At 41.6% G+C, this 24,273-nt stretch overlaps 2 protein-coding genes across 13 annotated transcripts; both read right to left on the bottom strand.

Annotated features, from left to right (window-relative positions):
• Positions 1–1,480: 1,480 nt before the first annotated feature.
• pgap6 (post-glycosylphosphatidylinositol attachment to proteins 6) lies at positions 1,481–17,011 on the bottom strand. Of its 12 annotated transcripts, XR_008606214.1 has the most exons (16): positions 16,835–17,011; positions 15,757–15,940; positions 15,457–15,658; positions 12,934–13,061; positions 12,594–12,859; positions 11,474–11,781; positions 11,224–11,317; positions 10,024–10,138; positions 9,773–9,915; positions 8,591–8,769; positions 7,017–7,163; positions 6,797–6,913; positions 5,542–5,814; positions 4,251–4,340; positions 3,101–3,167; positions 2,958–2,971 (listed from the first exon to the last, which is right to left on the bottom strand). XR_008606214.1 is itself a non-coding variant. In XM_055033804.1 (15 exons), the coding sequence occupies exons 1-14, from the start codon at positions 16,896–16,898 to the stop codon at positions 3,123–3,125; spliced, it is 2,265 nt and encodes a 754-aa protein (XP_054889779.1). In that variant the 5' UTR covers positions 16,899–17,011; the 3' UTR covers positions 1,481–2,971; positions 3,101–3,122. The 12 variants fall into 12 exon arrangements, 8 of the variants coding, with proteins under 8 accessions (XP_054889779.1, XP_054889780.1, XP_054889781.1 ...); XR_008606213.1 differs by having other exon boundaries at positions 1,481–2,971; positions 3,101–4,340; XR_008606212.1 differs by having other exon boundaries at positions 1,481–3,167.
• An 890-nt stretch (positions 17,012–17,901) lies between these two features.
• Positions 17,902–20,949, bottom strand: LOC129362334 (leucine rich adaptor protein 1-like). The gene is made up of 3 exons (XM_055033821.1): positions 20,322–20,949; positions 19,334–19,518; positions 17,902–18,811 (listed from the first exon to the last, which is right to left on the bottom strand). The coding sequence occupies exons 1-3, from the start codon at positions 20,520–20,522 to the stop codon at positions 18,349–18,351; spliced, it is 849 nt and encodes a 282-aa protein (XP_054889796.1). The 5' UTR covers positions 20,523–20,949; the 3' UTR covers positions 17,902–18,348.
• Positions 20,950–24,273: the final 3,324 nt, after the last annotated feature.

Genomic DNA, 24,273 nt, shown 5'->3' with positions numbered 1-24,273 from the left:
GGAAGGTCCACAGTTCCTTTACGATTCCATTCAACTCGCCTCGTTTACCCAATCAGAAGCCAGCAAAACTATGACATCACCATTGGTTTATGTAAGCTTTTGAATTTGAAACAGGCCTAGCTGATTAATAAAGAATGCTGCTAGTTAACCTGTGGCTTCATGAATGCTAGGCTTGTGAGCATAGCCAGGGTTTTCCTGTTTGCCACAAGATTGATTGACAGCACAGAGACCCGCCTCCTGGTTCTGATTGGTTGTTTTTAGCCAGTAGCGGTGCGTTTCTTCAGAGGGTAATGGAGGCTCTGGCAGGAGGTAGAGGAAGTAGATTTTTTTCAATTTATCTGAACAAATATGTAAAAATAACAAAACATCCCTTAGAAAATGGACCATCTTTTAAACTGTACTTCAGCATCTTATTTTAACCGTAAACAAATAATCAGATGAAAATGACCACATTTCCAGCAAAGCATGTTTTCTGTCAAGTCTCATGTTTAAGGAAAATTATGATTTTTTAAATTTTAGTTTTGAATTGTGTTGTAGATTACAAAACTACAATATCAAAATAAAAACTCAAGTTTCTTGGCGTTAAAACTCCTGCAACGCTCCTGCAAGCCGTAGTTTAGCCTACCTCCTTCGACCGGCTGGATATTGAAAATGATTGATCTTTCATAAAGACTATAATCCGGGTATTACAACGGTCTGTGTACACGGAGAAGAAAAGAGTACATTTACGTCAGACAATCTCATAAGTTTTCTAGGAATTACAAGGACATTTCTGAGTGTGAAAACTTGCAAATTTACTAAAAAAGTTAAAAAAGGGAATAAAAACATGGAAATTTCTGATTTTCAAAAGTAAAAAGTGTTTTGTTTTTTCCCCCCTCATATTTCTGAGATTCGTCTCAAAATGTCTGGTTTTTCGAGCAACATTTTGACCTTTCAAGCGCAGAAATTTCTGAGTCGTTTTCTAAAAAATTTCAGAAATTTTGGGTGGAAATTTATTTCCCCCCCTCCCCCCCGCTTATCTACAATGGGCCTAAAATGCCATCAAAGGAACTAACAAAAAAAAAAAAAAAAACTGAAAAAAGATAGAAGATAGAATAACAAAAACTTAAGTTGGGTTAATTAAAGCAATCAACCATTTCCCCCCTCTGCCTTTCAAAACTCTTCATTCACTGAGTCAACACATACAAGTCCAACTAGTTAACACGCGTGTGTTAGCCTTCTCATGTTCCAGCTACAGAAAAGCTTCCAGTTTGATCTGTAAACCTTTCAGGACCATTGCAATTTCCTAATGGAGGTAAGCTATATATGGGAGCACAACACTCACACAGTTATGAGCATTTCAACAGGATTACCATAATCTGCTTCCCTCTTTTCACCGGCCTCTCTCTGATGAAAATCTGGATTTTCCTTCGTGTGTGTGTGTGTGTGTCAGAAAAAAAGACAACAGACTAAAATCACAACTGCAAAAACACAAACAAAGTTAATCTTTTCTTCTTGCACAGTAGATTTATTTCTCCAAGGCTCGATTCCATTTTGACAAGAAACAGAATCACATTTTCTATCCTTTGATGAGAAAAACAAAAAAACAAAACAAAGACGGTAAGTCACAGTGGTCAGTTAGTTTTTGCCCTCCTCATATTCCAGCGTCTTAGTGACAAAGTTAAATAAAAGGAAGGTCTTGAACAATCAGGGCAAAATGTGTGCAAAGTCACAACAGAGAGAAATGGAAGATTTAAGAGAAGACTCGATCAAAGAAACATGAGACGATTGTTGAGTTTTGGATTAAATATAACAGGATGTCAGTAGTTTTACTGGAACAAGAGACTAAGACCCGCCCCCTCTGCAGACAGAGCTCCTATACAGTACATAAAGTGCAATAAAAAAATAAATAAAAAAAGACAAAAGGAAGAGGCACTGGCCAGTAATATTTGCATACATTCACTGAGTGCTGATTTATACATACGAGTGTTTTATGTCACACCGAAACTGGAAAACAAACATCTAATTAACTTAAAGAGTTGTTTTGGGCTGCAGACGAACAGAAAACGTTTTCTTCATTTTACTTCCACAGATCGTTCAAAGCAGAAGATTCCCACCCGGTCATGTTCAATACACACGACAATAAAAACAAAGCTGGGTAATAAACAAAAAAAACAGAACTTCATATAATTTAGCTTGCTAGTCTGATTTAGCAAGCTGGAAGACTTTGGTAGTTAAAAGAACAAATCTTTTTACCAGCTAAAAAGATTTAGTCAGTAAAAACTAGCTGTATTTACTAGCTAAAATGGTTTAGCTAGTGAAAGCTAGTTAAATCTAGTTAGCTAGCAAGCTATGCTAGCCAGCTCTCTAGCTTGATGCATAGCTACACAGGTGAGTTGGACTCCAACTTGTTTAAAAACGAGTTAGGTTTTTTTAAGAAAAGGAAAAGAACTCTGATTGGATGTCTTTTGTGATGTCACCAGAGATGTGTGCCTCAACAAGGCCGGGCATTTTCTTCTTTACAAAGAAACGGTTTACAGTAAAAAGGCATAACAAAGAGAACAACTGACCTCGACAGGTTCGGTATGCGTGACCTACCACAGTCAAAATGTGAAAGGTCATCGAATGAAAGTTGTTAAAAAGTCTGGCTTGCAGCTTTAAAAGAAATCTGCGGCAGATACAAGGTCGTAACCAGGCGTCATGGCTGCCTCTAGACTCTTACTCCAAATTCATGAGTCATTTTACTGAAGATGCATGAGTTCAGATAAAAGCCCTGTGTTATCTTGGGTCTAAAACAGCAAAAAAAAAAAAAAAAAAAGATGCTGCATTTTTTGTCATTGCCTTTTCCGGAAGGTTCAGAAAGTCTCCATCTTACCCGAATAACGGACTCGGTAAATCTGATTTCTTTGTACGTTTTCCTCATCGTTTTCCTCGTCCAGGTTGTTCTGATCTGCAGCCATGACGCCGAGACGTGACTGTCAGAATTCTGACGCTGTGTGAAGACAATAAGTGATTGTGATGAGCAGCAGCAGCTTCCTGCCGCTAGGTGAGGTGTAATCAGAGTCGTCATTTTTCGAGGAATGCCGTAGAATACAGGACAAATTCGATAGTGTTATAGTACCTGCCTGGCAGTAAATAATTGTTCAAATTTCATCTGGTGTTTTAAACTCTTCCAATTGAACCCAGACCTATAGGGGGGAAAACAAAAACACATCATTCATAAATACAACATCTTTGTGGAGATTTAAGATTAAGCAATATCATTGATAAATATTTTAGACCAGCACATCTAATAAATTCCATAAATACAAAAAAAAAACAAAACCCGAAAAACAATAATCTCTACAAACAGAGATGCACCAGATGATTTTTAATTCGATTGGTCCAGTTGGGTGACTTGCTGAGCCTTAAATTGATCGATCCAATCAGTGATTGCACTAAGAATAAACTACCGGTGTTCCTATTAGTGAGCTGTTTAAAATGAACTAAGAGGAGGCCGTACAAATTTTGAAAAGAAAATTGTTTTCTGCGGCACAGATCAAAATAACCGAGTATCTTCGGGATTTTGAGGAGCTAGGCAGTTTGTCTTGCGCGGCGAGCGCAACCACTGCGAACTCCGCGGCTGCAAAGAGTTGAACTGAACTCCTCCTCAACTCGTCCAACGAGAGGAGCTTTCTGGGTGCGCGTTACCCTCCCGCGCCCGAGAGGAGAGCGGCGGACGCAACATTTGTCCGTTTCGGGGAAGAGAGACGACCCATAAAAGGTCATCGTAAAAGCACACGCCCGGACAGAACAGGGTAAAAAAAAAAAAAAAACGTGCAGAGTTCAGTTGATCGGTTTGGATCACACAAGATCCAACTGACCGATGAACCTGCGCAGATTTCGAACCAGGAGGAATCTGTGAGACTCAGCGCGTTCAGACCCCAGCGGGCGAAGTGACCGTAATTTAAGCGGAGTTCTTTAATTTATTGGACGTTATCGGGGCAACAGGGATTTTTGTCACAAAGGAGAAAAAAGTTAAGATGCGTTCACGGTTCAACTAAACTGCATAAAAATGTGGCCAAATAGCTGATGGTAATATGATTATAGTTTGACGGGTAAAAATAGTACATGACTGATTGTTTTTAACGTTGTCGGTCAAGATGATGGAGAACAAAAGTACTTTGATCAGAAACTCTCATATAAAATTTGTCTGATGCTGGTTACTTATCTTATCTCATGTTGCTACAGTGACCAGCTAATATCCACCTCTTCAAATGTGAAACTCTTACTTCAAATTCAACAACCTCGTTTAGGCATTAATCCTGCTTTATAGCTCACAGCTGTACTGGTCTGCTACCTCAGGGTACCGGCGGTCTCATCTAAGAAGACACAACAAACATGCAGTGAAGACACAGAGACATTGGATGTTTTAAATAAGCTGCTGACTCAAATTGAATCATTTCCTTTTAGTTCAGCAACAATAAAGCAATCGATGGGCAGAAACTAAAAAAACTTGAGCTGAGCAAGTTGTAACTGAAGGCAGATGAGTCAGAGTTTGCATGAAGAATCAGTACGGAAGCACAAAAAGGCAAAAGCAGCCATTTAGAAATAATTTTCTACCGAGGCATGCTGACTGTTAATTAGCAAGTTTTCTGAGGGAAACCTTGTGCTGTACTGGTTTGTTTGTCAGGAACGATGTAATCTCAACATCTTAACAGGTCAGTCAAACATGCACCTGATGCGCCGCAGACATGATTTCTAGCCAGCGGCCCGTTACGGCCAGCGCTTGCTGATCATTTCGCTTATTCGAAATATTTGTACGTTGATGTGACCCGACTTTATCCAAAAAGCAAAGCAGCAGTCTCTTCCAGAATGTCAATTCACGACCGTGCATATATTTTTGGAAGAATAAGCGAGGCACGCTCGGCCACGTTTGAACAGATTGGAGGTGAAAATATTGGCAGCGTTTTTAGACCTTTGGGTTTGGTTAACGGTCTGCATTCTCTACAAAATGCAGTTGCTAAATCTGACCGGACTGACGTGGTTAAAAATTTCAACTCAGATCATTTAGTCTTAACTAATAATAAACCCTGTTTTACATCGACTCCTGTATATATATATATATATATATATATATATATATATATATATATATATATATATATATATATATATATATATATATATATATATATACATATATATATATATAAGATTGGCATTTTGTAAGTAGAGTCCATAAAGAAGAAATGGAATCATTAAATCTGTATGGCAGAAATCGGCTATAAAAATCTAATTGGTGCATCTCTCTAGAGATTCCAGCAGACTGGATGTGAGTTAATAAAAGTATATATGTTCCTATTTTTCACTCTAAATCTAAGAGCCCTTTTCCACTTGGAGCACATGTGAATATGAAATATATGTGGACTTATGTGAATATACAGCTTTACACAGGAAAACGCCTCGTCCAGGCACAGAGTCGGACTGTAAATGAACGCCGGACCCGCTTTGCCTCCCCCTCTGCTATGTGACCGTGTAGAGTTCGTCTTTGCTGCTCTCGCAGAGCGTGTATCCACAAACCCGCGGCCTCCAGCTCCACCTCCAGCTCCAGCTGAAGCCCCGGCTCCAGCCCAGCGCCTTCCTGTCCTTCTCCTCCGGCGGCAGCAGGAACACCACGCAGCTGGCCACCAGGATGTGCCACAGCGAGTGCGTGTAGTAGTAGTTGCTCTCCGTCTCGGCGAAGACGTACAGGCACACTCCGATGAGGGCGCACAGCGCTCCGGGCAGGAGGTAGAAGACCCAGCGGCGCCAGGAGGGCGGGTAGCAGTGTCGCCGGCGGACGCCCCTGTACACCTTTGGTTATTGTCGCGTTAAAAATAGTTGTTCCCCCCCCTTCCTTCTGTTTATATAGCTATTGTTTTTTGTTCAGTGCCAATACCAATTTTTTTATGACAAAAATTTCCACCCCTCCCACTCTCCGGGTGGCATAAATAAAAGCAAAACATACACAAAGTAGCTTAAAAAAAGAGAGGAAGAATCAATTAAAGGGGTATTTCTATGTGTTTTCCAGGCACATAATCCAATAAAGTAACTCTGTTAACTTCACCTGTTGTAAAAATGCTGTACATTAATCAAACATGACTTAGAAGGAATTTTGACTTTCTAATTTAACGCCTTGAAATTGGGCCTCTGTCTCTTTAAAATCTCCTGTTCTTTGTGAAACTCCGCCTTCAGGAAGTCATCACAACACAGCTTGAACAACATTTGTACCAGCGTTGGACTGAGACGTAGCGCGTACAATGAGCTCATCGGAAGAGCAGTTGCTCTAGCTGTTCGCCGATTGCTGCTGGCTAGTCTGAAGGAGCTCTGTGAGGCGGAAGCCTGGAAACCGCAGCTCAGAGGAGGAGCTTCGTTTTAAAAGGCGGGGCTAGGTCCAGCCAAGCGTTTTGTGCAGCTTAAAGGTTGCCGTGGAGATTAAATGAATTCTCAAACAGCTATAAAATAAACAAGGCAACACTCCAGGTGCAACCTTACAACATGATGTAAAGCTAAAAATATATATTTTACAAAACACAACCCGAAAGACTCAATACATGGGTTTTCTTTATAAAAATTGTGACGCCCCTGAACCCTCTAGGCGGCACAAACTAAACAGATACACAAATCAACAAAAAACAACCCCCCCAAAAAAAACCCACAGTAAATATGAATCAAGTATAAATACAACTCAAAAGATTCAAATTACAATCATATGATCGCACTCTCAAGATTCACATGAAAAACAAGCAAACAAAAATTCTTTTGCAAAGTATGTCAACGCCGACGTGTCACCTACCCAGGAAGTGACCATGAGAAGTATGGCACAGAGGATGGGGCCCAGCAGGTTCCACAGGCCCTTACGGTCCAGCTGCATCGACATGGCTATGAGCAAGGCCCCAAGCAGAAACAGCGTCTGCACGCCAACAAGGAAGGAAGGAGCAGGTGAGGACGCTAAAGCTGTCGTTACTCTGTAAAGTGAACTGATCTTGGAAGGTGAAAGGCCAGAGGCCTCTTACGTATTTGGCTGTGTCTCCCAGGCGAGCCATGCAGAGGATGGTGACCCAGATGGAGCAGATGGAGCCGAGGAAGTCGCAGTACTGCAGGGCGTCGTAGTCCATGATGCACAGGACCGCCGCGCCTGGCTGGTCGCAGGCGTGGTAGAACTGCAGGGAGGGAAGGGGAAAGGGTGAGGATGTGCTGAAGACTTCCTGTGGTCCACATGGATCCACGTTCTGGACGCATTCAGCCTCTAAATACTGACATCACGTACAAACACTGAATGTCACGCAGGACACAGATCAGTGAAACATGGACACTGTCCTGCATTCAGCACCTCTGAAACAAATGAGGCCTCTGCAGAACTTGAAATTTAGCAATTTGAGTGAAGTTTGTCGGATCAGACTCGGACTCGGGCCTCTTTTAATCTGGGTTTGGACGGCCTTTGTTGGAGGTTGTAAAAGACGTGAGACAGAAAAATGTCCACCTTCCAGGACAACAACGGATCAGATCCATCCAGGACCAGAACTCAATGGATGAGGGCTTTGTTTCCAAATGGCCTAAATCCAATTGAGACCCTGAAGTAGGGTTGAAATGATTAATTGCGATTATCAAAATGATCAACTAATCCTCACTGATTATTCAAATGATTGATTAATCACAAGTGATTATCAACATGATCAATTAATCCTGATCAATTAATTGCAATTGACTATTGAACAAGTCAAATTAATCATGAGTATTGAAATAATTGATTAATTGTGATTAATCGATTACTGAAATAATCGTCAACTAATTTAGTAATCGATTAATCGTTAACTGGAGCATACAGACTCAAAAAAAGCCATTTGCTGGGACAACGACACACAGAGAGCACCAATTAAGCCAAACTGTACAAAAAGACCACACTTTTTGCATTTATTTTTTAAAAAGATCCCTTTTGTACAGATGATCTTTTTTAGCATCATCTGTTCCAAATTCTGTAAAATAAATCTATTTAGCACCTTTGCTATCAATTATTAATCGGCTAATATAGAGCTAGTCAGCAGATCAGCCCTACAGTGTACAATAACTTTTCAAAGAGTTTTGAATTAATGAGTTACAGCAACATTCAATTTTCCTATGGGATCAATAAAGTGTCTTATGAATTTGACTTGATGTTAAGTCAAGTAGAAAGAGCTGAGCCTTTCATTCGTTTGTATTAGAAGTATTTTTTAGCTGCAGATGCAGCCTGTGCTACAATGTTTATCTACTTGCAAAAAAAATCATTTGTTTTCATTTATTTGCATCTATAACGGCAGCCATTTGTACTGTATGAAAAGACTTAGGTGGCACAAGGAAAAACCTGCCAAATGTGCCAATTTTCTTATGCGATTAATCGATTAATCATCAGAGCAATGGTTTACTAAAAAAATCGTTAGCTGCAGCGACTCTTAAAAGCTGGCGTCATCAGGTCCAAGGTTGGTTCAGTGACATGCTGGTTCAGGACCAGAAGACTTTGTAGTGTTTTTGTGTAATATGTCCATGCATCTTTAGTCATGAGGAAAGATTCCCAGAAGCTCTGTAACGTCAGCCCGAACAGGTAATAGCTTACCGTAGAGAAGAACATGGTGAAAAGGTAGACGAAGGCCTCGGTGATGTAGGAGCGTCTGATGGCGACCGCGATGGCGGGCAGGAAGAACAGGTTGCTGAGCGTCAGCAACATGGTCGCCGTCAGCTGGCGGGCGTACGACTGAGCGGCGGAGCCGTCGGTGCAGCCCCAACCTCTCCAGCCTGCGGAGGAGGAAAAAGAGGACGGATGCGTCGGTGTTGGTGTTTGACATTTCTGCTTCCACCGACACATTCACAACTAAAGGGCTGCAACTAACGATTGCTTTAGTTAATTAATTATTCTATTAATTCGTCAAATTAAAAAATAAAGCCGGCAGATTTTTTATTTAACCGTTCAAGGTTATTTCATAGCATATTTGAAACACATTTTAAAAATGATTAAATTCATTTCTTTAAACAGGAAAATAAACATCTTATTGCCTAAAATGTAACAACAGCATTGCTTTAGAGCACTTGATGATTTGTAGAACAGGATGAATCTACAACATGTGAAAATCTCAGCACTTTCAGTTGGACTTATCAATACAGCTTAGCACTTTAAAAAAAAAAAATTATAAAATATTTAATAAATGGATATCAAAAGGTGTTGAATAGTAGAATTTATTTGGTATTGCAGAATTTGATCTGGGTAAAGTTAAAACTATGCTACTTGAGCTCTAGGTGGAACATATTTATAGGCAAAGGTCTTTTTTTTTCTTTAAATGCAAAATGTATAGATTTATTTCTGTAGTTTTTGTATTAATTAATCTTCTGAATGTCTCGTTCCTCCAGCAAATGGCTTTTTTGTTTTTTGTTTTTATACCAGACTCCAAATGTAACGATTAATCGATCACTAGATTAGTTGACGATTATTTCAATGAATCGATTAACCATTTCAACCCTACTTCAGAGTCACAATTGAATTTAGGTCTGGACATTAACTAAGCCATTCAAAAACACAAATCTCAACCATTCTGCTTCTGATTAGTTCAATAATCGATTCATCACAATTAACCCGAGTGATCAGATTGATCGTTTCTGCCCTAAACAAAACGAGTAGAAAGTAGTGTTACACTCTAACACTATGACACTACAAAGTAGTGTCATAGTGTTACACTCCATGTAACACTATGACCTCTCAACTTCACATGAAGATGCCAACACAGGTAAAAGTGTGTGTGTGTACCTGCGGAGCAGACACAGGCAGAGTACAGGTATGTGTAGGACCTCAGCAGCCTACATTCACCATACGGCCCGCAGTCATCCACACAGGCGCTGACGGACACCTCCGGGACCACAGACACCACCGAGGAGTTAACGCAGTCGCTGCTGCAGAAAACACACGAGAACAGCCGACGCATGAGCACTGTCAGACTGTCAGACTTACACACACTGAAATAAGTCATGATGCTGCAGCAGCATGCGTGTGTGTTCCACCTGTTGCACAGCAGCTGCAGGGTGAGGTACCATGTTGAGGACTGAGGAAAAGGCAGCCTGACCACAGCTTTAGGGACGCTGACATTGATCCCGACGGCGTATCCCCCAAACAAAGCTGTAGAGAATCAACAAGATGACGGCCGTTATTCCTGTATGTCTGAAAGTACAGACTTTTTTTGACACTGCGTCCATGTTTGATGCAGACTAATCATCTAATAAAACTTTAAGTTAACAACAACTTCATGATAGCGCAGAATTTAAATCTGCAGTGAAATAAAGTGGTTATGGTTTTCGTTTGCATTCAACTTGAGTTCTTTGTGTGTGAAATTTTTAATAAACGTCAAAGACAGAATAAAAGGTCAATTTTAAAAGGTGAATATAAACGTTGACTTCTATACTGAACTGAAAATGTCTCCTTTCTGAATTCACATTTTTGTCATATCGAAAAGACAAACAGGTGGAACTTTTTTATAAAAAAAAAAAACAACAACCATATATTGATAAAATTAGAGAACATACTTTTTGTATTTTAAAGAAAAAAAGTTAGTTTGTGGTGAATTTTGACAAAGTGCAGTGTCCAACATACCCACAAACAACATACACAGATTAATAATAAATAGTTTCAATGTTCTTCTGAATCATTAATTGTAGGTTTTGATAGAAATGTTGACCTCAGAACAGAAGGCTAGAATAAATTGTGTTTTTCCAGACTAGAAGTCTCACTTTTTTCTGACAGATCCTGAAAATACGGTAACTGAATCCAAACTAAGGTTCGAAGTTTTAGTTAAGCCATGATTTAAGCCATGAATCAAATAACCGCATTATAAATTAAAACAAACACAATAATGTCCATTTTCATAATATATTGTTCTTCTCTTTTCTGTCTTTCTACCAGAAACTGAATGATATAAGTCTTCCATTTGCTGCTTTTGTTTCAACTACACCCTTTTTTAAGTTCAATTTTGTTCTCATAATTAATTTTGTTATTTCTGTTGCTTTGTTTATTTCTTTTGTACATTTATAATATCTTCCAGTTCCAGTGTTTAAAAGTTCATTAAAATTTAAGGTTCGTCCATCTTTGAGAATGTGTTTTTTCCGTTATTATGTCATTGCCATTATATTACTTGAAAATGGTCTCAAAGGAACAATATCGTCGTTTATCGCAATAACGTCTGCGATGGTTGACAGGTCTGCCTGTACCTGTTCTGCAGGGTTCAGAATGGTTGAGTTGGAGGACTGGAGCCCAGGCAGAGAAACAGGCCATGATGCTGTTATTTCCCAAAGTTGCATTAGTCTATATTAGAAAAAAAACAAACAAATAAAGAAATCTCTTAACAGTTCAAGTACACACACACACACACACACACACACACACACACACACACTCACACACACACACACACACACACACACACACACACACACACGTGTGAGTGGTTCAGTTACTCACAGAATTGAGCGTGAGCTGCAGGTTGAGCGTTCCCCCGGTGGCCTGCGGGGGCAGCGGGTAGGTGAGCAGCGTCGGGTGCGTTTCTGCGACGCTGACGTTGGAGCCGTTGACGGGGGTGTACCGCAGCGACAGGACGTCGAGCTCCTCGTAGAGCACGGGGACGCTCCACACGCACGCGGACGCCGGCGGCGGAGGAGGAGGAGCCGAGCCGTTCCCTGTCGCCGTGGAGTTGGAGACGCTGCTCTTGCCGAGTAGCTTTGTGATGTCATCGTCCGCTGTGAGGCCCACGCTCTTTGGCTTACATCCCACTGAACCAGATAGGAACAGAAAATGCAAACACATTCGTATCCCTTGATGGTGTTTTTTTTCCCCCCAAATTAGATCCAGAAAAAGTAGCAATAATCATAGAATACTTTACCAAAACCGAAGATTAAAAATGGTTTCTAAATATAGATCATGCAAAATAAAGTTCGCAGTGTTTTTGTAGAATACTTTAATTGGATTTTCTCAACTGATTCACTACATAATTGTTATATTACCAATATGTCAGTAATATTTTTGATCCTTTTGTCTTATTAGGTTGTGTTTCTTTTTTAAAGGAAAAAACCTACGACTCAAATGAATGTGCATCTATAAGTTGGTGGTTTTTTAAGAAATGTTTTTGGTCTTGTTTAGAGTAGAGTCAGTAATTATTGGTTATTGGTGTGAAAACAAAAAAAAAGCTATTTTGCATCCCTAATTATTAATTTTTTTCACTTTAGATTGGCTGTTCTACGTCTAATTACACTGCATGAACAAATTAAAGTTGTGCTGTTTTAACATGTTTGACTAAGCTTGTGAAGCTAATTATTCAGGTGCAGAGTCATTAAAAAAATATAATTCAGTATATTTATGTCTGTGTTTGAAATAGAAAGATGTGTTTCAAATCAATTCAGCTCTGTCTTTCTGTATCGGATCGGTGTCGGTCGATGCTAAACCTCAGATATCGGTATCAGAAGTTGAAACAAAGTGAATCGGTGCTTCCCTAGCTGTAACATGCTGAAATGTGTAAAAATATTAAAAATAAAGAAAAGGATAAATTAAAAAGAGCTAATATGATGAGTGAGAGCTTAGTGCTCACCTGTGTAGTTGGATCCAATGCTGAAGGTTACAGTTCGGTTGACTTGGCTGCTCTCCACAACGATCCGCAGCCACGAGTCCCACGGAGGGTTAGAGAGGGAAGCGGAGCAGCTGAACCCGGAGCAGTTCAGCTCCGTCTGACCGTGCTGCAGGGTCGCCGAGCCCAGCTTGAGCAGCAGCGAGCAGCCCGGGCTCTCCGACGCCTCGTCGGACGAGCACCCGGCCACGGAAACCGAGACAGACGAGGTGAACTCCGGCACAAACAACCTGCCACGATTTAGCACGTCTGAATTAATGAGACGCGATCTCGAAAAAGGAGGACACCGTGTTGCGGTAATTACTTGAGGCGTGCGGGTTTGTCGGGGGCTGCGGTCTGAGTCAGGATGGTTCCCTGGTGCAGAACGGGCGTGTCCGCCGCTCTCCTGACTGACAGCTGAGGCTGGAAGTAATAGGAGCAGGACGGAAAACCCTGAAACATAAAAAGACATATAAATTGTGCCAGATTGATTGCTTTTTAAAGAACTGCATAAAAAGCAATACAATCAACATCAGACTGAAAGGGCACAGGGGGTGAAGAGTTGCTTCCAATCAAGATATTACTTAACAAACCAACCAGGTGACTAAATGGAAAGAATGTTGCTCAGCTGCACAGTAAACAGCCACCGCTCCGGTTCAGCAGGTCAGCGGCAGAAACGAGGAATTTTACGGAAACGCTACAATGGCAACGTACACAATCTTACCATGATGGCTCACGGGCTTAAAGGGTTTCACAGGCAAACTGGACTTTACATCCATATCCTGTTGCACAAATTACAGTACAGATTAAAGAAAGCAGTCAGGCTAACGTTACACTGTGATGACTAAAGGCTTCGTCACACCCAGATCTCTTGGAAAACGACGGTGTGGTTCGACTTTTGTCCGAAAAGTAAGTCACAGATAAGTGCTGTGAGCAGGTGGCGCCAGAAATGTGAAGCAAATTATCCAACAGAACCTTTAACCGTTGTTTATTTTCATAAAAATATATAGAATTTTAGAGTTAGACTAAAAGACAAATCTCCAAGTTAGAATAAAAAGTTAAGGTGTGAATTTTTCTCCGTGTCCGAGCCAAATGAATGACTGCAGCTGCAATCTGGCTGCGCATCAGCATTTTAACTTCCCTTTTGCTCACTACATGTTGGTTGGCATTAGCTTAAAGTGATTAGCATTAGCTTGAAGTGATTTGTTTTACTGTGCAATGTTAGAAAACCAACTGTATATGAACCGATATTTTTTAGATGGTGTGAAAGTTTGCTACTTTAACGTAGGGCAGTAAACCAATTAGTAGAAAAGTGAGACTTTCCGCTGCTTCCATTCACCACCGAGATGTTGGACACAACTACTGCACAATCTTCAAAAAAAAGAGCAGAAATTGCAACATCTACAGAAAAGCTGGCAGAGTTCAATAAAAACAAAAAAAGCTTTTGACACTAAGTGTGATTGGCAACTCTGGTGGTTTACACCATGTTCCAAATTATTATGCAAATTGGATTTAAGTATCATAAAGGGAAAGTTTTTTGTTGTGCTATTAAATTTATAGATGTTATTGTGTGTCAGGGCTCTTTAAATCACTATAATTAATTTCAGAGAGCTGGTGGATTAGTTTGTCTGTGATGCGGTGCATGAACCTAATATTACACTGACCATCATTTGCATTGACCATTTAAGAAAGTCTGAAAAAATATCACTTGTATAATAATTTGGAACACGGTGTACAGGTGGAGTGATCGCATGCTGACCTAAACTATACAGTCAGGTTAATGTTACACTGGATTGTGTAACATTGTAACTTATATCCCTTTCATTTGATAACAGTGGTTAACAGAGAGGCGTTAACTAAAATTTCTACTTCTCACTGAAGAAAATGAAACTGTTTTGTCCCCCACATCTTGAGACGTGGGGGACAAAACAGCTATTGTTGTGGACTGATTTTCCGGGACCATTGTTCCACAACTATATTATATCCCTCTTGGGATGAAATATAATCCATTATCTATTATTAGCTCTAAACAATATATGGCGTTTGCAATATGACCTGAATAGAATTGAAATCCAAGGAGTTATTCTGCCAAAGACTGAGTTATTTAGAGGATCAGAAAATGCTTCTTAAATGGCACTTAGATTTATAAAATCTAAGTGAAGTTACTATCAGAGTTCTGTGGTGCACAAAGACATGGGCAGGGTTATTTTGTCACTTATTCATAGAAGTGCATTATAAGCCTGGCGGCCTGGCATGCTTTACTAGCCTGGAGTTACCCAAGCAAAGGCAGGCCAAGTGTTGCTTGATTTAATTTTTAGAAAAGTTAACAATTGCTCTGGTTGCACAGCTCTATGTGATTCACAGGAACAACTTGTAGTCGCGCTTTCAGAGGAGAGCATTGAGCGAGTGGTGAGAATGATTTATATTAGTGAACAAAACATGATGCCTGTACATCTCAACATGCTGCCCAGCGTGTGGCTCTGTCTTCCCTGTGAAGTTTGTTGGTGGCTAACGAACCAGCACTAACCTCGCAGGTTCAGCCTGGTGTGGATCTTTGGCGCTCCCCTCAGAGTCACGCTGGTTATATTTTATTTTATTATTTTTAGTGAGTAAAAATAATACATTTTGACTCAGAAAAATTCGAGCAGCAAACTTGAGCAGTCAGAACAGTTTTCGTGTCCCTTTATCAAAAACTCAACAGACAGAAATTGAAGACCTGCTGAAGCCACATTAGCAGCCGTAAATTAAATCTCCCGTTTATTGCGCATCTCTGCGCACAGTGCAGCTGGTTTGAACAGAAACAGTAAAGTAAAATTTCATTTTTAGAAAACAAAATCCCGGAACAAACCTTCTGCTCTATGCGCCCGTCGTCCTCCGGTAAATGCGCAGCGACGAACCAATCTCCTGGAGCCGGATCAGAGAGGTTAAAGGTTGTGGAGCTCTGGGAGGTTACCGGGAGAGTCAGGGACAAGGAAGGACCCCACAGAGTCGCGTTTGGAAACACAGTCTCTGTTGGGTTTATGACGGGAGGGGCGCCCCATCGGAGGTGGCTGGGGGAAAAAAAAAACAAAAGAGTTGAGTTTGGTTAAAATAAAAATCAGCCAGTGACGACAGATTTGTTGTTCCGTAACAGTGTCTTGTGGCTTACATGCTGACGTTGTGCTGCCCACAGTTGAAGTTGTGGCCCTTCTTGACTGAGAAGAGCCAGCGAGCGACGGCGGTCTGCTCCGGGATGTGGAACCTCTGCAGCCTGACGTTGGCGTACCAGCCATACTTTGACAACTTCTGAGCGGGTTTGGACGACAGCTCGGATTCAAAAGTCACTTGTCCGTCTGCAGGGAGGAAAAGGGTTCGTTGAAAAGGCCAAAACATCCGTTGCACAGTTACAGAAAAGCAGTGCTGGCAATTTATTGGTACAGAACGTATGTTGGAAGAAAAAACAAAAACAACAAAAAGCAAAAGAAGATTACCAGATTAACATTCTTGACTTTGGCAACAAGGTAAAAAACTTTTCAGAAGAAGAAATTTGCCACTTGATATTGATCCAGTCTCAGAAAAATGATTTAAATAAGTGTTTCTGAATCAGAATCATCTTTAGTGGTCGTTGCACAGAAGCACAACAAAATTTGTTTCAGTGCAGTTAATCTAAAGCACAAAGAAAGAGCATAAGACATGGATAGATGAGTGCCTGAGGCTGCAGGTATCATGGCAGGTGCCGCCTTTAGGTTAGATGAGAAGAACCCTTTTTTTTTTACCTTTCCTACTCATAGAGTTAATTGGACACATGTTTGGAGTTTTTCAACTCATATTCAGGGTGAAGAATAAACACTTTCAGTGATGGGACTGCTGCCTCATATTTCAAAAATAACATGTCAAAAACCAAAAAAATGCCATTTATTGTTAAAGTATAAACTACTAACTATCAAACATCCCGAAGAACATCGGTTGTTATTCTGAGTTACAGAATAATAAAAAACAAGAAGTCGGTATCGGACAGTAAAAGTCTGATCGGCGCATTTGACAGCTGCAGCTCTTTAAAGTAAAAATTGACACTCCTTCAGATGAGCGATAAAAAGGGAAACACCGCGCGCACTTGGAGACTATTTTCGACATTTTGTAGGCTTTACGACATGTTTCTTCGTCGTTGCCGTCGCGACTTCAACCCAAAAATCAACGTTCGCTAGCGGTCATGCTAATGTTTGCCCTCCTCTTGACAAAACTCTTACCGTCTCCTGACGTCCAGGCTGTCAGCGCGACTAAAAGCAGCCAGCGCAAAAAGCAGGCCTCCATCTTTTCCCTCCGACAAACCAGCCCGTCACATCTTCCCCGGTCCACCCGCGCTGCCGCAGGTACCTTCAACTAAAAAAAAAAAAAACAAGAAACCAAACATACCTGCTTAGCACTTCCGGGTTTCTGTCTGACGACGTGATGCGTCACGAGCGTGTCTGCAGGGGGGCGTTTGAGTGCTGTAGAAAAAAAATAGCTTAAATTGTTTGTTGATCAATTAGTTACTGACGGTAAGTTACGATTTCTATAACAAAACAAACAGAATGATTCTGTTCCAGTAATCATTCTGAATGCCGTAAAACAACTAACCTATCAAAAAGGAAGCTCTAACAGAAACGTCTGAGGAGGACAGAGTATGAAAATACCAGACATATGAAACGTAATCTCAAATAATTTATAATGAATACAATATCTCATTACAACCGGGGAGCAAAGCCTGCAGGTGTAGCTTCTTACTCCAGAGGTCAGACCACCGGGACGCTCCGTCTTTGCTTCCTGGAACAATTGCGCCACCCAGTGGTCGTTTTTCAGACCACTTTGTCTCCTGGACCGCTCAAAAATGCGCAACATGTCTGCAAATAATTTTGGGGATATTACAAGGAAGTGCTGAGATACCTATACCGTTTTCCACCGAACGTATTTGGCACAAGCTCGGCGAGACACATTTAGAGGACAAAAACGCTAGACTCGGAGTAACACTCAGATGACCCAGCTTTCTACTGGCATGTAAACGCACCGTCCACACACAAATCTGAAGAGCTCCTGAAGCGTGAAATGACCGTATCTGTGTGTAAATGCAGTTTTGTGTGTGTGTACCCGGTACTTGTGCGTACTTTTTCAACATTTATGGGTGTAGCAGAAGGTTTATTTCATTACTAAGGTTTACAAATCCTGTATTACACACGCAGTTATTTTGGGACTATTTTCACTCCATACAGCTGCACACCACTAAGATTATTAGGAGAGATGTAAGGGCAATGCATAACTGAAGAGGAAGGAAAAGGAGTGCATGGTTTCAAATTGCTTTATTTGTTTATCTTGGACAAATAATTTGAAAAGTGTGAGGTGTATTTATGTTCGGTAATCAGTACTTTCTTTTAGTCGTCATATTGCATCGTTGACTTTCTATCTCACAAACTGTTTTGCACAAAGTTCAAAAAGTTTATTTTGGTCTTGTCTAATAATATCACCTTCTCCCACTGGTTTATGTACATTAGGTTATTTAATTTTCCTTTGGGATCAATAAAGTATTTTGGAACAGAATTTGAGTTGAACATTTGCCGTGTCCTCCCGACCTGTGGAGAAATCCAAACACGACTTCCTGAGTTGGTAAATTCGCATTAAATACGTTCAAGTTTCACTTGGTGTCAAAGTTCATTTTAAGCTCCACTGTCTCTCCAGAAGCTTACAGTTTAAAAGGCAAAGCTTTATCATAAAGTGTCCGCGTGGAAGATCATAAGAATGTGACATCGTCCTTGGATTCCACCCAGGACCACTGAGCATCATAACCCAGTAAGTCTTTCTCCCCACCAGCTGAACTCTCCTCCTTGTCCTTCTTCACCTCTTCTGTCTTGAACACAGATAAACTCTGCTGAGTCGGACGCTCCGAGTTTTCCTTTCCTGCGTCCTGACCTGCAGCTTTCAGTTGCTTCCTCCTGCTGGACCTGAGCAGAGCTCTCTTGATGGTCTCGGCGCCGCTTCTGATGTGGAACCGCGCCGAACCCGACTCCGGGGCTTCTGACTTGGGCGCGTCAGCGCTGACCACAGTGTTGATGGCAGGAAGCAGAGCCTCGACCTGGATCGATTTGGAGGGAGACTGGGGTTCGGACGTCTTGGTGTGTGGTGGGTTTTGATCTGCTGGCTTTGGATTGGCGGCTGGCCTTAAATCCTGAGGGAAGGCAGGAGTTGGGTCTTCTCTGTGGAAATAATGGAGGCAACAGAAATTTACACTCTGAATAATCTGAAAAGAATGATTACAAACGGAGAATTATTAACTTTTTTACTTCACTAATATGTGAAAGATTATGTTCAGGGAAAGTTTTTCTAGGGTTGTGAAAATCTAGGAATCTTGGCTTTATAGAAATGTGAATAAAATTCAATCAAAACCAAATGTTTTCCTCACCTTTTGAAATGATAAATTATTGGAGATGAAAAATAAAGAAACTAATCTTCTAAACAAACAAGAGTCAGGATGCAGATTCAGTTACTATATCTAGCGATCAGGTCCAAAACCTTGGTCTGGTGATCGACTCTGACCTGGAGCTTCAGCATCACATAAAGACAGCAACAAAGTCGGCCTTCTGTCACCTGAAGAACATTTCCAGCACGACAGAGCTAAGCTAAAGTACTTCCTCTGGCTCCCTCAGAGAATAGACTTTAAAATACTCCTCTTAGTCTGAAGCTGATTCCCCCGCTCACTTCGCGGCCTCTCAACACACCTGCAGGGAGACATTGAGGGAACGTGCTCATCGATGGTCACCAAGCTGCTGATGCTGCCCGATAAGCTGCTGCACCGGCTGGTCTGGAAGCCCCTGTCCTCCATCAACCAGCGCATGGCCTCGATGCCTTCATGCACGGCCACCAGCTGCCGCAGGATCCTCACGTCGGCACAGCGGAGCCACCGCTGCAGGGACAGAGCAGATGCTTTCACACATGTGCGTGTGTGAAATGTCACGGAGCCTCAAGGTTGTTGCCAACATGTGTGTTGATGGTTTACACAATGAATCACTTCCTAAAACCAGCAGGTTTTAAATGCCCGTCTACTGTATCACACCTAATTCAGCTAACTAGTTAGCATTATGTTATCTATTGGTGCTAATAATTTTTTAAAATCTTTTTTAAATAATCCTTTCAATTAAGTCAAGTGCGGCAGAGATTAAATACCTAAAACACATGCCAGGCAATTATTGATACTTTTTGAAATCATCATACTTTATTTTTTTTATTTTGTTTTAATTTACCATGGAAACGTCCAGGGAATTCCAAAAGACAAAGAATTGTTGGGATTTATATTTATGAAAATATGTTTTCCCTGTAAGTCGTTGAAGAGCAGTAAAGAAAAATAAAATAGAAATAAAAAAGCATAAAAATATAATTAAATGTAGTTTGGAAAAATGGCAAATTTAATAACTGCAATTTTTTGTAAGATTTTGATTCATTATATTTTTTATTTTTTTGGCAAGACTGTATTTCACCAAATCTAAAATTCTGAAATAAACTTTGAAAACTGAAAACGTAAGTGCGTCACGCAGCCAGGGAGTTAGATGTTTATTTTAAACGGAATGAACCGAATGAGGAAGAACCGGTGGGACGAATGTGTGGCTGAGGAGAGACAGGCGACAGGTGTGGTGAGGCGACAAGGCGACAGTCACGGAAATGAACGAGCAGGTAAAGCGAAAGAGAGTGAAGTTTTGAGAAGGTGGTTACCAGCTCTTGTTTTAAGGTGTTGAGTTTATCAGATAAACCCTCCGAGGTGTCGTCCGCGCGGCCCGACGGGTCAGCCGTCCAGCCCTCGCAGTCCGCGGCGTCCTTCAGCCAAACCAGGAGACTTTCCGGCGTTTTCCTCCCGACCTTGCTCTCCAGCTCGTTTAAATCCGGGTAGAGGTCGTTGAGGGTTTCCTCCGCCATCTCTCCCCGCAGAGTTTAGACTCCGGCTGCGCGTGAGCTCTCTCGGACCTTAAAGTCCCAGAAAATCATCACAGCCGCGTTTAATTGTCATGTACCAGCGGCAGCAGCAGCTCTGGCCCGGCCGCTGTGCGTTCCCGAATACTCCACACGATAATGAGCGAGAAAACTATGTGACACACGTATCACACACGCATCACCAGGACAGCCGGTGAAAGCGCTGGAAGTGTGGAAGAAGCAGCTCGTAAGTCCTGTCCCCATTCATCCAGCGCGTGGGTCTCTGGTACGGGATGATGCTGATGGAGTTTTTGTGAAGACTTCAACCAATGAGGGAGGACGGGATGAGGGGGAGGGGGAGGAGGGGGGTCACGTGGGAAACTTTTCGGAAGCACCTGTAAGCATCTAGCAGCAGCCGGTGATGATGCAAAGGACGTGACTCATGCTAAATATATGACATCACGTGATCGCCATTGTCTTCTGTCAACTTGTTTTGTTTTGTTTTTTTATTCTGAAGGCTTTTGTTTTCGTTTCCCCTCTGATTTCAAAGCTCACACTTAGCCAGAGTTATATAGTAACTACAGCTCCATTTACTCAATTACATTTACTTGAGTGACTTTTCTTTGGGGGGTGGAAGAAGGACTTTTCTATTTTACTACACTGTAGTGTTAAACTTTTTTTTTCTTATTATTTTTAGCAAATTTTATTCCTATAGCACATTTCAGCAGGAAGACATTTCAAAGTGCTTTACAAAGTCATGCAACAGAATCAACAATCAGACCATGACGTTGAGTCGAGTGCCATTGTGAAATTCAGTTTCTGATACCACTCTATGAACAGGTGGGGTTTTTCAGTGGAGATTTAAAGGATGTCAGTGTTTCAGCTGTTTTAAGGTTTTCTGGCAGTTTGTTCCAGATTTGTGGCTGAACGCTGCTTCTCCACACGTGGTTCTGGTTCTGGGGACGCAGAGCAGAACCAGAACCAGAAGAGCTGAGGGGTCCGGAAGGTTGTTGCGACGATCTCATTGCGAAGTACAGCCGCCGCTGTTTTCGTACTTAAAATATCAACATTTTCACTGAACTTTATATTTTGGTCCATCTCATCTAATTAAGAAAAAAATAAGTATTTTTTGGGCAGAATATAAGCAAAGATTTGCACACATTTGTACTGGAGTGATACCGATGGAATCACTCCAGCTGGACTTCATGCAATTTTAACAGATCTGTAACTCCACCACTTACACCTTTCCTTGGTGGTAAAGAATCTGAATTAAGTTGCTCTGGTGTTTTCCCAGAAAGCAGAGCACGCCGTGAAGCGCGCGGCCCACTTTCGCAGCGCTGGAGCGGAAAAGCGTGTGAGGGCCGCAGCATCTGCTGGCGACTAAAATAGATGGCATGCTTTCCCATCTTGGCCCACATTTTAATGGACGTCAGAATTAGAGCAACGGTCGGGGAAATTCCCGCTCCTGCCCAGCCGGGGTCACGACTTCACCGTCATGCTGTGAGTGGGGTTATTTATATCAGGGTGTTAAGCAGTGGACACAACAAGCCTCCTGTTAGAATAAAGCTAATAAACTTTGGTGAATCACGTGAATCCCGTAGAATTCAAATCATTTCATTTGAGGGAGAACAGACAAACTTTTGTACCATGTACAATGGTTTAAAATGGTTTGGCCATTTTAAAATTGTCCTCTCGTGAAACCGTTTGGTTAGTTGCTTTGGTCAGACGTTTGACGATACGCTTGAGATTAAATAATACAAAAAATGTTTTTAAAAAGGCAGATATCCCAATGCTTCAGTTTGGATTTTTCATTGGAATAACCAGAGTGTGTGGGTCTTGGACAATTTGCATGTGAAAGGAATGATATTCAGATAGGATTATTGAAGGAGTATCTGATGTCTCAATGCAGGCGGAGAAAAAGGCCCCAAGTGGAAAACAAGATCAGTACCACAATGAATTATCCAGAAATGTGTCTCCTCAGCCACGAGGAAGGGCGAGGAGATTGTATCACGACGTCACACGGAGTACAAAATATGATTTTCAAGCTGAAAAGAGTTGCTCCCGTCTGCTTTGAGAGTTTTAAAACTGACATCCCTCCCTGATAACCTCCAGTTTCAGTGTCTCCTCCCGCCCAAACGCCAAGCGCCGTTACCGAGTCAGGGCGTTTCCATCACTTTGACCGAGCTGATGAAGCACTCGAGCCGCAGCGTCACTGCTGGACAGCTGACAGAACACACAGCCGAACGTTATAGCAGTTTTTTGTGGTTGTTGTTTTCTGTTGCTTTTTTAGCGGTCTGCTTTCCCTCTTCTTTGTACTGAAGCTGGTTTAAAATATCCGTTACGTCCCACACACTTTGTCCACAAATATAAAAGTGAATCTAAATATAAAAGCTATTTACAGTAACATCGTTGGCATTTTTACTTTCAATTTCAGAAAGGTAATGATTTCAGTTGCCTTTATTTTCACCGCAATAGACATGTGATTCTTTTTCAGCGCTGAAAATGACTTAGGATTCTTCATTTCAAAAGATCTGGTTGGTAAATTTTGCTCGACAGACAGACTACGTTGCAAAACCAGCTGAGTTCAGATCAACCCAGTTTGGGTTCTCCAGCGTTCAACGGATAGGATGGATAGCGGGGGTTCTTGCTTGGACTACCGCAGGGGTTTTTGCGCCTCCTCGAGTGCATCCCCCCTATGCGTTGCATACAGTGCATACCCACTTTTTTGCGCCACTGCACTGCAGTGTCCGTTCCCCTCCCCAAACCCCTGGATTCGCGCCTATGCTCGAGATCAAAGGTAGTCCACATTGCAAGTGAAATAGCAGTGCTATTTTTTTTACTCTTTTACAGGACTGTAAGGAGATTGTGTACTTCCAGATCATAAAGAAAAAAAAAACATTTGCCAAGTGCCATCAAAAACCGTGACTCAGGATGTACCCAAAGACAAGGAAGCAATATTCTAGTGACAAAATCAAGAAAGAAAATCATTTAGGATCATTTCATCTCTTAGCATTTCTTATTTTGTTCTGCAAAAGAAGTTCAGCAAAGTCTGATGAGGGGTTTCATAGTTTGAAATGGTGGACAAGGTTATGCTTACCTTCCATCTTCTTCCTGACTGGGTCACAGTATCTGACCCAATTGTTGGTTCAAACCAATGATTAAAAAAAAAAAATCCAGCTGCTTGTAGTCTTCACAAAAGCCAGCAGATGGCGCTATTTACCACCCATTTCACAGACAACAGCTCTTGTCTGGTCAGTTTTCTTCTCGTCTCCCACTCAGAAATGATCTGCTCTGCTCGTTGGACGTATTTTGATTTATGTGTTCAGTTTGGCTCACGTTTCGCCTGGAGGCAGGCTCACCTCCCCGGTGCAGGAAGCCGAGTGGAAGTCAACACGCCGAGGCCGAGACACGTATCCAAGAGTCGCGGGGGAAACATGTTGTTTTGGTCATGTCATTGCGAGGCCGGGGCTTTTAAAGAGATCAAGTCACTGGACAAATATGCTGGACTGCTGTTAACGGTTTCCGTAGTTTCATCACCCAATTAGTAATAAATGACACAGCATTCTTGCAATATATTGGAATGTGGAAAAACAATGGGTCAGAGCAGGACTGTATAAAATGGGCCTACGCACAGGATGGGGGCAAGGAGTGAAATATCACCCGGTGTTTTAGGAAATGGGAGCACGATCCTGGAATCTGCATCACACGGGGTGAGGGACGGCCATAAAAATGTTGCACAATGAAAGAATTATGGTTT

This window comes from Poeciliopsis prolifica, unplaced genomic scaffold (genome assembly GCF_027474105.1).
Source record: "Poeciliopsis prolifica strain line A6 unplaced genomic scaffold, Auburn_PproV2 SCAFFOLD008, whole genome shotgun sequence".
NCBI classification, from domain to species: Eukaryota; Metazoa; Chordata; class Actinopteri; order Cyprinodontiformes; family Poeciliidae; genus Poeciliopsis; species Poeciliopsis prolifica.
The sequence above is the reverse complement of the archived record's forward strand: the minus strand, read 5'-3'. Positions and strand labels throughout refer to the sequence as shown.